At 60.2% G+C, this 12,784-nt stretch overlaps 2 protein-coding genes across 5 annotated transcripts; one reads left to right on the forward strand and one right to left on the reverse strand.

The window, feature by feature from the left end:
* The first annotated feature begins 475 nt into the window (after window positions 1-475).
* Window positions 476-5,424, forward strand: LY6E (lymphocyte antigen 6 family member E). Of its 4 annotated transcripts, none has more exons than XM_032254803.1 (4): window positions 476-594; window positions 3,937-4,042; window positions 4,356-4,475; window positions 4,582-5,424. In XM_032254803.1, exons 2-4 carry the CDS (start codon window positions 3,994-3,996, stop codon window positions 4,803-4,805), a joined length of 393 nt encoding a protein of 130 aa, XP_032110694.1. In that variant the 5' UTR covers window positions 476-594; window positions 3,937-3,993; the 3' UTR covers window positions 4,806-5,424. The 4 variants fall into 4 exon arrangements, with proteins under 4 accessions (XP_032110694.1, XP_032110702.1, XP_032110711.1 ...); XM_032254811.1 differs by having other exon boundaries at window positions 497-594; window positions 3,942-4,042; XM_032254820.1 differs by having other exon boundaries at window positions 508-594; window positions 3,993-4,042.
* A 2,658-nt stretch (window positions 5,425-8,082) lies between these two features.
* On the reverse strand, window positions 8,083-9,517 carry LOC116534437 (lymphocyte antigen 6A-2/6E-1-like). The gene is made up of 3 exons (XM_032254833.1): window positions 9,207-9,517; window positions 8,856-8,975; window positions 8,083-8,581 (listed from the first exon to the last, which is right to left on the reverse strand). Exons 1-3 carry the CDS (start codon window positions 9,259-9,261, stop codon window positions 8,316-8,318), a joined length of 441 nt encoding a protein of 146 aa, XP_032110724.1. The 5' UTR covers window positions 9,262-9,517; the 3' UTR covers window positions 8,083-8,315.
* Between the last annotated feature and the right edge of the window lie 3,267 nt (window positions 9,518-12,784).

Raw genomic sequence — 12,784 nt, forward strand, 5'->3', positions numbered from 1 at the left:
AACACGTCTGCTCACCCGTGGGCCTCCGGCCCCTGAACACAACCAGGACTGGCCGCAAGTCCAGGCGTCAGCGACTGTCACCCTGACCTGGTCCCCTGCCCGGCCTCGCCAGGTCTGCCCCGCCGCGCGCACAGCAGGGCCGGGTGGAAGGAGGCCGGGCCTGGCCGTGGCTCAGGCGCTACCTTTCGGGGGGTTTGGGGGTGGTCTCAGCCCCTCTCTGGGGTTCGGCCTCCCCATCAGTCCCCCGGAGCCGGGGCAGGCCTGGGGACGCCCTCCGCGGGCTCCAACCCCGCCCCCCCGGAGGCCACGCCCCGCCCCCCCGGAGGCCACGCCCCTCCCCAGGAGGCCCCGCCCCACCCCGCCCCGGAGGCCCCGTCCCCTCTCCAGGAGACCCCGCCACGCCACGCCCCTCCCCGGAGGCCCCGCCCCCTCTCCCAGGAGACCCCGCCCTCCCCGCCCCGCCCCCGCCCCGGAGGCCCCGCCCCTCCCCGCCCCCGGGCCGCGCGGGCTGCCTGGGAGTCGCGGGTCCAGCCGCGTTCAGAGCGCGCGAGGCTCCCGGAGCGCGGCGAGGCTGCAGGGGCTGCGTCCACGGCGGTGAGTCCAGGGCCCCAGTCCCCTGCCCGCACGCGCTCGGACCGGCGGCCTCGGCTGCGGTGCTCCCTGCGGGGGCCGGGGCGGGCGGAGGTGGGGGCGGGGAGGCGCCGGAGAGGGGCTGGCGGCTGCGGGTGTGCCCGACCCCGGGGAGCTGGGCTTCTCCTCCCATCCCCCCCAGGCCTCCCCGAATTTTTCCAAAGAGCTGGAGCGGGAGCGGGCGGAGGCTGCCGCCAGGAGCCTCCCGGCCGGCCCAGGGCTGCGCGGCCACCCGGGCCCATCGCCCAACTCCAGAGGCCCCTGGCCCCCGACGTGGGCCGGGAGGGACAGCCTCGCGGACTCGGGGAGGGGCACGGGGTCTCGCGGAGCTCCTGGCCAGAAGGGGAGGACTCACGCCCCCGCGGATCACCCCGGGGCGCTGGAACTCACCGCCGCTTCCTGTTCTGGGTCCGGTGGTGCCTGCGGTGAGGTCCTGGGGGCCCGGCCTTCGGGGGGGACCACCGGGCCCCTCCTCATTCCGGGACACAGGAAAGGCTCCCGCCTTTGACTGGCTGAGCAGCTCCTCGATACCTGGCTCCGGGCAGCCTTCCCTGAGCCTGGGTATGAGCCTGCAGCCTGGGCCCCAGGGGCGCCCGCCACCGTCTGCCAGATCCCTCGGGGCTCCCTGGCCCAGCCAGCCTTCCTAACTGCCTTCCACTCCCACCGGTGCCTTAGCTCAGCCTCGTGGCCCGGTGGGTTGGGTACTACCCAGTGGGCAGGTGACGGCACCAGCTGGACCTGTTTGTGGCCCTGCATGCCAGGACTTCCTCAGAGACAGCTCAGTTTCCCCCACACCAGAACCTCACTTCATGGGGGAGAAATTGGAAATCCGTCCTCCTCACACTCCTCCCTGGAGGTGGGGACAGGCCCCAGCAGGACTTGGCACTGTTCTTGGCCATCTGGGGCTCACACTCGCACCCCAGGACGGCAGTCAGGTCTCAGGGGCCTCACCTGCCGCTTTCCTCTTAAAGCCTCTGCCAGGCCCTCTCCGGATCTGTTCTCTGAGGTATCTTCCTTTCCCTTTTCCCCCAGTGCCCAGCACTAGCTCCTCAGGCCCCAGAATGTCCCTCCCCCTCCTCTGCCCACGGCTGTCCCTGGCAGAAGGCAGCAGCCTCCCCCTCCAACACCAGGCACTCACGAAATACAGAATCACGACCCCAGCGGGGCGTGTTCCAGATTCTTTGCCCAACAGTGCCATGGGCCCCTGGCCAAGGGAGGGTCCTGTGCAGAGGCCGAGGGGCAGTCCACAGACCCATCTGGCCCCTTCCTGCTGGTCTCTCAGTGCCCATTTCCCAGCCACAGAAGGGGGAGTAGCAGATTGCTAGTGGCTGCTGGCCTCAGTACCGAGTCACCTTTGGAATGGGGAGTGCTTTCCCTGGGTCATGCCCCCACCCAGCCCCAGGTCTCCATTGCAGGGTCCAGCCCTACTAGGCTCGTGGGGTGTCCCCTATCACTGTGCTGAGGTGCTGGATCTGAGAAATAAGGAGACAACACACCAAAGTACTGGATGAGAACACTGGGTTCAGGGGCCAACGCCACTTACAAGCAGAGTCAGGCGAGGCCCCGAGCATCCAGGCGCGTCTGTATTTATTGGGTTTAGGTTGAGGGGAAGGGTAGTGAGTGAGGTCATCTTAAGCCGGGCGCGGTGGCTCACGCCTGTAATCCCAGCACTTTGGGAGGCTCAGGCGGGTGGATCACGAGGTCAAGAGATCGAGACCATCCTGGTCAACATGGTGAAACCCCGTCTCTACTAAAACTACAAAAAATTAGCTGGGCATGGTGGCACGTACCTGTAATCTCAGCTACTCAGGAGGCTGAGGCAGGAGAGTTGCCTGAACCCAGGAGGCGGAGGTTGCGGTGAGCCGAGATCGCGCCATTGCACTCCAGCCTGGGTAACATGAATGAAACTCCCTCTCAAAAAAAAAAAAAAGAAAGAAAGAAAAGAAAACAAATGAGCAGTCAGTTATTCTTCAGGCACTAATTGTGCCGGGGTCTGCTTAGCTCTCCTTCCTCGGTGCCCAGAAGGGGGTTACCCACACTTCATGTCAGGGGAGCTGCCTGGCTCAAGACACTGAGCCGCCTCATGGAAAGTTCTAGATACAGATTAGCTACTATACACAGAAACACACACATAGGGGTGTGTGTGTGTGTGTGTGTTTATGTATATATATGTGTGTATCTTCTTTTTTTGAGACGGTCTCACTCTGTTGCCCAGGCTACAGTGCAGTGCCATGATCATAGTTCACTGCAGCCTTGAGTTCCTTGGCTTAAAAGAGTGTCCCACCTCAGCCTCCCAAGTAGCTGACCACAGGCACGTACCACCATACCCAGCTAATTTTTCTATTTTTTGCGGAAACGGGGGATCTTACTATGTTGCCCAGGCGGGTCTCAAACCCCTGGCCTCATGTGATCCTCCTGCCATGGCCCCACATAGCATGGAGATCACGGGTGTGAGGCACTGTCCCAAGTGTTGAAAAACCGTGCTTTGAATGAAGAGACCCCCTGAAACAGGCTTTGTGTGAGCAACATGGCTGCTTATTCACCTGGGTGCAGGTGGGCTAAGGCCGAAAAGGCCGTTAGCCAAGGGCAGTGGGATGAGTTGGTTTTGTAGGTTTGGGGTGGGCAGTGGAAAGTTATAGAGTAAGATCAGTTACGGTGGTGGGTAGGGGCAGGAAGTATACATTACCATAAGTTCAGTTACAATGGCAGGTGGGGTAAGAGTAGTTAAGATGGCAGGTGGGGTGGGGAGTATTCACATTATCATAGTGACAGTTAACATGGCAGGGTGGGGTGAGGAGTATTCACATTATCATAGTACAGTTAACATGGCAGGGTGGGGTGAGGGGCTCCGGGAAACCTCTGCTGGGTAAACTCCCACTGGGTGATTAGGAACAATGGTGAATGCAGGTGGGGGGCACTCAGCCGAGGCAAGCAGGACTTCAGACGTAGGCTCCAGGCTTGCACATGGAGACCTGACACCCGGCCCCAGACTAGCTAATATTATGACTGATCACCCAGAGCCCTTGGCAGAGGCCCCTCACTGCGCCTCCTTTTCTGTGATTCCAAGGAGGCTGTTGAGTTTCCTCCTCCTGCCTGTGTGGCCCCCTCCCACCAGGTTTGGGGAGGGGTGTAACCTAGAATGTGGCTGCACTGAGTGAGGGGTGGGTCAGGAGCTGGCAGGGAAGCCCGAGCGCTGGCAGGTCCCCACCCCTCTCTGCTGTCTGTGTCCTCGTCCACAACATAGGGGTGCGTGGTCCTGGTGAGGAGCGAGGCCTCTCTGGCCCCTGACCAGCTGTGTCTCTCTAGAGCAGGACGGGCTGCTCTGGCTTGGGACCCCTAGGCAGGACTGCCGTCCTCTCCAGAATGAAGACCTTGCTGGTGCTGCTGGCTGCCCTTCTGGGTGTTGAGCAAGGTGAGATGCCCTGGGGACCCCAGACCTTTGTCCGGCTGTGCCCTGCTCAGCTCCCTCTCCTCCCTTCTCCCCTGAGCAGACGCCCCAGGGGTCCTTCCAGGCTGCTCCCAGCGGGCTCACCCGCCTGGCCACACTGTCTCACTGTGGGTTTGCGTGTCACTGGAGCTGCTCCAGGGCCAGGAAGGGAGTCACTGTCCTTGCTCTGTCTCTAGCCCAGGGCCTGGTATACAGTAATTTCTCAGTAAATGTCCACTGGGGTCAGGCCTTGGAGGGACCCTGGAGGTGTCCCTGAGACAGGTGTGTCCTTCCACAGCCGGCTCGCTGATGTGCTTCACCTGCCTAAACCAGAAGAGCAATCTGTACTGCCTGAAGCCCACCATCTGCTCCGACCAGGACAACTACTGCCTGACGGTGACTGCGTCTGCCGGCATCGGTGAGTGCCAGGCCTAGACGGCGCCTTCCTCCCCACCGCACCTGCAGAGGCCATGGCTGCTGCCTGCAGCCGCCTGGCTCCCCTCACAGCCTCTCTTCCCTTGCAGGAAAGATCGTCACTTTTGGCCACACCCTGAGCAAGTCCTGTTCCCCGGCCTGCCCCCTCCCAGGAAACATCAATGCTGGCATAGCTTCCATGGGCATCCGCTGCTGTCAGGGTTTCCTGTGCAATTTCAGCGCAGCTGACGGCGGGCTGCGGGCCAGCGCCACCCTGCTGGGTGCCGGACTGCTGCTGAGCCTGTTGCCTGCCCTGCTGCGCTTCGGCCCCTGACCGCCCAGTCCCTGTCCCCGGCCCCCTAGCTCAGGAAGGAAAGCCCAGCCCTCTCTGGATCCCACAAGGGTGTGAGAGCCCCTGACTCCTCACGTGCCTGATTCGCGCCCTTGGTCCCAGGTCAGGCCTACCCCCTGCTCCTCCACCTGCCCCAGCCCTGCCTCTGCCCCAGGTGGGGCCACATGCCCTCACTTCTGGGGTCAATGATGTGACCTTCCTTGGGGGACCGTGGAAGGGATGAGGGTCCCCTGGAGTCTTAGGGTCCAGCGTCAGGACCAACTCCCGTGGACACACTGAGAGGGCCCCCAGGGAGGCTGTGCCAGTAGGGATGTGTGCCCGTTGGGGTACGTGGGTGTGCTGTGCAGGTGTGAGCACGTGGCAGTTTCTGGGGCCTGTGTTTGGGGAGGGAGGGGTGCCAGCAGCCTGCAGAGCCCCAGTCCCCTATAACCCCCTTCCCTGGCACAGTCCCATGCCCTTCAAGGGCAGCCTTTTGGGGGTGGGGTTTCCGCCGCTTCCAGGTCTCTAGGCCTCTGCCCCAAATCCAGCCAGCCCTGCCCCAGCCCAGCCCCACATTGGAGTCCTGCTGCTTCGGTGCCTCAAATAAATACAGATGTCCCCCCTTCCTGCTCTGTGTGTGGCTGCCCTTAGGGGGAGAGACTATCAAGGGTCCTGGTGTCTTCTGTGGTACAGCCCAGGTGGCAGTGGGGGAGAAGCAGGAGCCCCCTCAGCCACAGCCAGCTGCTTGCTTGGCTTGGAGGAAGCCACTCCCCTGTGCTCTGCCCGTACTCCTGCGCCAGGCTCAGCAGGTCAAGTGAGTTCAGCCTCCCGCAGCAGAAGGAGGTTGGAGGCATGGAGAAGGGAAAGCGGGTGCAGGAAGGAGCACACTCAGGCCGGGGCAGCACCCAGGGCTCTGGGGCTTGGGAATGGAGGGTGTCTATCTGGACCCACTGGTGCAGAGGGCACAAAAGCCAGGCTGGGGCAGGACCTGATGGGCCGGGGCTTAGTGAGTACCCTGTGGGAGGGGCAGGGGCCCCCACGCAGAAGCCGTGCCTGGGACTGCAGCGCTGCCAGCTTCCCCCTGGCAGACACGGTGGCTCCTGACGGAGGAAGCCGGCCTGGCCCCAGGCACATCTGCAGTTGGGTGCTGTGCACATCCCAGGGGTTCCTGGGGCTGGGAGGGAAAATGAACAGACACCAAATGGCAGTGCGTTTGTTCATTTCTCTGGGCCAGTGTGGGGAGCGGCCAGGGCTTCAGCCACTCAGCACTGACCCGGGTTGTCCCCAGCTGGCCGGAGGCTGTGGTGTGTGTCAGGATCCCAGGGTCACTGTCCCAAAGTGGGGGCCGGTCGTCACTGGGGGAGCTCACGATTCCCGCCCCTGGCAGCTGATATGAACAGCCATGTCCTCCTGGGTCCTGAGGTCAAGGCAGGTCAAGGACCCGTGTCATCCTTCTGGATCCCTGAGGTAATGATTCATGTCTGAAACATGAATCATTATTGCCACCCAAGAGGGCCATGAGGCACCCACTGTGACCGAGTGGGAGGGCCCGGAAGGGCTCAGCGGGAGGAGGGCCAGCCACAGAGCAGTCCTCCCTGGGGAAGAGCAGCCTCTGAGACTGAGCCAGAGATTCTGTGTGGGGAGTTTGGATTCCCCAAGTGGGTCGGTCTGAGAAATGCAAGCAGAGAGCAGGAAAGCAGAAGGTCCAGGCACCCTGGGCACTGTAGCCCGGAGGACAGAGGTCCCAGTGTGCAGTGCATTCACGGCGTGGTCCGCTCAGAATCGCAGGTGGCTTTGCTGGAGGGAAAGAAGCCAGCCCATCACAGTGGAGCTGGCAGGAGGAAGCTGCCCCGAAAAACCATGGCCAGAAACCTGGATCTGACCCAGGGACACAGGAGTGTGGTGGGCGCTGGGCAATGACAGAATTTCCAACAAATGCTTGGTTTCTGCTAAAGCTAGTTTGCGCTTCCATCTCTGGGCATTTCCACTTCCCAGTGAGTTCACAGGTTTCTTTTTTTTTTTTTTTTTTTTTTTTTGGAGACGGAGTTTCGCTCTTGTTACCCAGGCTGGAGTGCAATGGCGCGATCTTGGCTCACCGCAACCTCCGCCTCCTGGGTTCAGGCAATTCTCCTGCCTCAGCCTCCTGAGTAGCTGGGATTACAGGCACGCACCACCATGCCCAGCTGAATTTTTGTATTTTTAGTAGAGACGGGGTTTCACCATGTTGACCAGGATGGTCTCGATCTCTTGACCTCGTGATCCACCCGCCTCGGCCTCCCAAAGTGGAGCTCACAGGTTTCTAAGTCTCACAACCACACTGAGAGCAGGGCGCGGGCATCCCCACCTTTCTCAAGGGGAGACAGGATCAGAGGGCCTCCCGGGATCTGGGACTGGGCCCAGCATTCCCTCTGCTTTGAGTTTAGGGCTGAGGTCAGAGGCAGCCCTGATCGCCTTCGGGTGGTGGGGAGAATGGTCCTGCAGGCTTCCTGCTGCCCAGGGACAGGTGGTTTCACTGAGCAGAAGGTGGGAGCCTGCCTTGTGCCTTGAGCCTGGGGCAGAGGGGGAGGAGCTCAGCTTGCTGAGTTTCAATTTCCTGAAGCCTGGGGGAGGGAGACTGGGTGGAGAGGTGCAGTAGGGAGGTCTGCAGGGGAGGGGAGGGAGAGGAAGGAGAGAGAGAGTGGGGAGAGGGAGAGAGGCCCATCTCAGGGTCCTGGATCTGAGCCTCCCCCCCGGGGATTTCCCATGTGCCCCCAGAGCTGGGTGCCCTCCTCTCCGCAGCTTCATCCAGCCACCGCTTCCAGGCATCTGCCCGAGGATGAGCCTCTGGAGGGCGGGCAGCCACTCAGTCCCTGTGGGGACTTTGGGCCGTGAGGCCAGGCAGGATCCTGCACCGTCCACTGCGTCTGCCCCTTTGACACCATCCACTCTGCAGTGCCTCACACAGGTGGCCAGCCTGTAGGCCCGGGACCCTCTCACACACTGTCCATAGTTGTGGAAACCCCGCAGCCACGCCAGGCCTGGGCCCACAGTGTCCCCACCCCTCCACTCCCTCCATCAACCCCCAGCACGTCTTCCTGGGGGGCCCAGCCCCGAGTTCCAGACCCTCCAGGCTGCTCCTAGACCTTGGGCTGGGGCTGAGCCTGATCCTGGCTGGAAATGAGCTCAGGCTGGGCTGCCTGGGGAAGGCCCTCCCATCTCTGAACCCCACCCTGGAGAATTTGCTGGGAACCCTTGAAGGCCACAGGCCGGACCCCCGAAGATTGATAACGGGACAAAGTCCTTGGACTGAGCATGTGCATTTTCTATTTGGGCCAGCAGGCAGCTAAGCTGCAGGGTGAGGGGTTCTCTGGGCTTTGGGGTGAGGGGTTCTCTGGGCTTTGGGGTGGGGGGGGGTCTCTGGGCTGCCGGGTGGTCAGGCAGAGGCATCAGGGCAGGGAGCTGAGGGCTGCGCTGGGCAACCACCCTGCCCTCCTCTAATTTACCCACCAGGGGCAGTGCCAGGGTGGGCTGGGCTCACAGCAGGGCCCAGAGGAGGGTGCCCAGGCTAAGCAGGAGCCCCCTGACAGCCAGGCCCCAGAGGCCAGGCCAAACTCGGGCAGCCTCGTTACAGAGGTTTCCTTCACAGCAGGTCGTTTTTATGTTTTCAATCTTCATGTTAATCTGTCGTCCATCCTCAGTTTGTATGGGGTAAGACTCTCCAGGGACCTCAAGACTGGCAAATTTCATAACGTGGGCACAGGGAACGCCACAGCCCTTGGTAATGTAGCTGAACTTCTGCCCTGTGGGCGAGAGAGGAGGGTGTCTGGCACAGGAGGCCCCACCGACCTGGGACCTGCCAAGGACCTCCTCCTTCAGGGAACCTGGAAGCCAGTGGGGACACGGAGAGAACCAGAGGAGAACAGGCCACGGCCCCAGGGCCACACCAAGTCTGCATTCCATCAGATGGAGGTCCCTGAGCTCTGTCCCCAGACCCAAGCTTCCACCAGACCAGGGGCCTCAAGGCTGGCTGAAAGCACCCTGCCCACCCCCACCTGCCCCTGCCCCGGGCCTCACCATTGATAGTGCCAGTGGCTACAGCAGAGGGGCAGCTTCCAGCCTGCAGGGGACAGAGGACGGGGTGGCACTGGCGGGGGTCCAGGACGTTGACACACTGGAAGCACTCAAGACCCTGGCCTGGGGTGGGGCAGGGAGGGCACAGGTCAGGGTTGGAGGCTGAAGGGTGGGTTCCAGTCCCTCTTACCCTCTTACCAGCACAGGCAGCACACGGGGCAGGGGGCTCAGGCACCCTTGGCCGCTCAGAATTGTGGGCAGGGTCCTGCTGGCTTCTGGAGCCCCCGGCATCGAGAGGGTCTCGCGACTATCTTTAGGCCTCCTTCCCAACCTCCCCCTCAGCCCCCGACTCACTGGGCTTCACCCACAGCAGTGCCAGCAGCAGCAGCATGGGGCCGGCGACCTCCATGGTCTTGGGTGCAGGCGCACTGAGGGCTGGTGCGGCGCGGAGGCTCTGAGCCTGGCCGGGGAGGCCTCACACTCCCCAGCCCATTTCCGGTTTTGAATAAGGAGTCCGATTGCTCATGTAACGTGCACGCAGCCTATGACCTCATTCCATCATCTCACAGCACGTGATCTGAGGGGTGGAAAACCTTCCTTCCTGACACGGCTGCTCTGGGAGCCAGATGTGACCTGGAGCAAGACCTAGACCCCCCACCCCAACCACCGCTTCTCTGCCTGGGGCCTCCCAGAGCTCCGGGTGTGAGCAGAACAGACCTGGAAGGAGGAGGGGCTGCGGTGAAGAAGGGAGGGGAGGGTGTCGCCTGGGGGTCGGAGGATGCCTTAAAAAGAGAAATTCTGAGGCCTGGCGCGGTGGCTTGTACCTGTAATCCAGCACTTTGGGAGGCCAAGGCTGGTGGATCACCTGAGGCCAGGTTGCAGGAGGCCAGGCTGACCAACATGGAGAAACCCCGTCTCTACTAAAAAAAACCCAAAAAAATTAGCTGGGCATGTGACACAGGCCTGTAATCCCAGCTACTTCAGGGGCTGAGGCAGAGAATCACTTGAACCCGGGAGGCGGAGGTTGCAGTGAACCGAGATGGCACCATTGAACTCCAGCCTGAGCAACAAGAGTAAAACTCCCATCTCCAAAAAAAACAAAAACAATTTCTGACTCATTAGAGAGCAAGGCCCTGAGTTTCAGTTTCAGATTCCTGGTGCATCAGGGTGTGGGAAGCAGAAAGAAGCAGCAGCCCTGTGAGACTCAGTTCATGCCCAGGGCCAGGCCCCTCCATCTCAGGATGAGGGTCTCCAGCTGAGCCCCCACAGGCAGCCCACTGTGTGACAGAGCCCAGGAGGGGCCAAGTGGGGCAGCAGGCCCTGACACTGAGACCCAGGGCCAGGCACCCCTTGTTTTCTGTACAGGGATCAGGGGCCCCTGTAACAGGGTGGGATGACACGGGGGCTCCCTGAGAAGGCCCAGACCTCTGTCCTGGCTGCTCCCAGAGCTACCCTGTCCCTCCCAGTCAGTGCCCCTGCCCATCCCCATCACACCCACATCCAAATTTCTTCTTCAGGGAGAATCAGAAGACACAGGAAATGGGGCAGGGGTGACTGCCCTCCCACCCCCAGGTGCTGGGCAGAAGGAAGAGAGGGAGGTCTGGGAGGTAGGGACAGAGCCCTTGATGAAGACAGATAAAGGCAGCAGACCTGCATATGAATGGGTCGCCTCTCTGGTGGGTGGTCCCCTCCGAAAAGCAGAATCTACACTATGCCCTCAGGGTTCTCTGCTTGGAGACTCTGTGGCTTCTGAGAGGATGGGCCAGACGGGGTGGCTCCTGAGAGCAGGGAGGACAGGAGCAGAGGTGGAGGCATCAGGCACTGAAGACCCCCAACGACCCAGGATGGCTGTGGTCAAGGCTCGGGCCCCAGAGAACTGACTGCCCGGCCAAGCAATGATGGGAGCACGGGTCCAACCTGAAGGGGCAGCGCCAGCAGGGCCCGTGGTCCGAGGGTCACTCTGCCGGCCCTGCAGCCACACTGCTCAGGTCCCGTGGCCTGATGATGGCTAAGCCAGACATCATAACACCAAGCCACGGAGAAGTTAGACTGTTGCTAGGGATGCTGACTTGTAGCGTTGTATGTTTGAATCTTAAAATGTTTTTTTAAATCTGACCTCAGTAAGCAGTGCATGTTACATGCAGTCAGAGCACATGCATCCGGAAAGGTGTGCACTGTATCAGTGTATCTGTGGGCGACGGAAGACGGCTTTCACAGAGCAAGCTCTCCTGTTTCATGTGATGAACTCTGATATTTTCTATTTTATTTGAAAAAGGATCGATTGTGTCCCACTCGACTGATTTTACACCCTCCATGCCCATGGTCCCCAGTTTATTGGGGTGGGGTATTTTGTGTTTTGTTTGTTTTTGTTTTTGAGATGGAGTCTCACTCTGTAACCCAGGCTGGAACATATTTGTATGATCTTGGCTCACTGCAACCTCCACACCGCAGGTTCCAGTGATTCTCCTGCCTCGGCCTCCCAAGTAGCTAGGATTAGAGGTGCCCACCACCATGCCCGGGTAAATTTTGTATTTTTAGTGGAGATGGGGTTTCACCATGTTAGTCAGGCTGGTCTCAAACTCCTGACCTCAAGTGATTCACCTGCCTCAGCCTCCCAAAGTGCTAGGATTACAGGCATGAGCCACTAACCCACCCTCTTGCTTTTTGAAATAGGGTCTCCCTCTGTCACCCAGGCTGCAGTGCAGTGGTACAATCACAGCTTATTCTAGCGTTGACCTCCCAGGCTCAGGCGATCCTCCCGCCTCTGTCCCCGAAGTAGCTGGGGTGACAAGTACACACCACCACACGTAGCTAATTTTTGTAGAGGCAGGGTTTCACCATGCGGCTCTGGCGAAGAATGTCTTTTAAAGAGTGACCTTTGGCCAGGCATGGTGGCTTACAACGGTAATCCCAGCTCTTTGGGAGGCTGAGGCAGGAGGTTCACTTGAGGTCAGGAGTTCGAGACTACCCTGGCCAACATAGTGAAACCCCATCGCTACTAAAAATACAAAAACTAGCCAAGCATGGTGGTGCGTGCCTGCAGTCCCAGCTACTCAGGAGGCTGAGGCAGAAGAATCACTTGAACCCAGGAGGCAGAGGTGGCAGTGAGCCAAGATTGTACCACTGTGCGTCAGCCTGGCAACAGAGCGATACTGTCTCAAAAATAAAAAAGGCTGGACTCGGTGGCTCACACCTGTAATCCCAGCACTTTGGGAGGCCGAGGTGGGTGGATCACCTGAGGTCAGGAGTTCAGGACCAACCTGGCCAACATGGTGAAAACACCTCTACTAAAAATACAGAGAAATTAGCCAGGCGTGGTGGTGGTGCATGCCTGTAATGCCAGCTCCTAGGGAGGCTGAGGTGGGAGAATCACTTGAACCCAGAAGGCCGAGATCACACCACTGCACTCCAGCCTAGACTCCATCTCTGTCTTGTGGGATATTTAAATGATACAAACCTGGAAAGGAGTGAATACAGTCAAGCATCGTAAGGGCTTGGACACCTGAAGAGGCTGAGGGATTAACTTTCAACTCCGACGTATCCACCATGGGTGTTTTCATGTCTACACTATTCACTAAGAAACAGAGGGAGATCAAAGCAACACGACCAGTTATCAGTGGGAAAATAAAAATAAAAAATGCAGAAAGTCAGCTTCCAAACAGGGCAGTGGAATGGCAGGGCTTCCCTCTTCCTGCAGATGGAAGCCAGGCTCTTGTCACACGGCCAGGAGAGATGAGGCTTGCAGACACCGTGAAGGGCAAGAAATATGGAATTTATTGGGTGAAAAGGGAAACAGGGACTCTCAGCAAAGCCAGAGTCATGCCAGCTGGTTTCCTGCCTCACAGACTGAATTCCAGGTTCTACCAGAGCAGGAGAGGCCGTGCTCCGCCCCCTTCTCCCAGTGCGCTGGCCCCGCCCCCTTCTCCCAGTGC

The sequence above is a fragment of the Sapajus apella genome, unplaced genomic scaffold (genome assembly GCF_009761245.1).
Source record: "Sapajus apella isolate SASKATOON/1434 unplaced genomic scaffold, GSC_monkey_1.0 scaffold3, whole genome shotgun sequence".
NCBI lineage: Eukaryota > Metazoa > Chordata > Mammalia > Primates > Cebidae > Sapajus > Sapajus apella.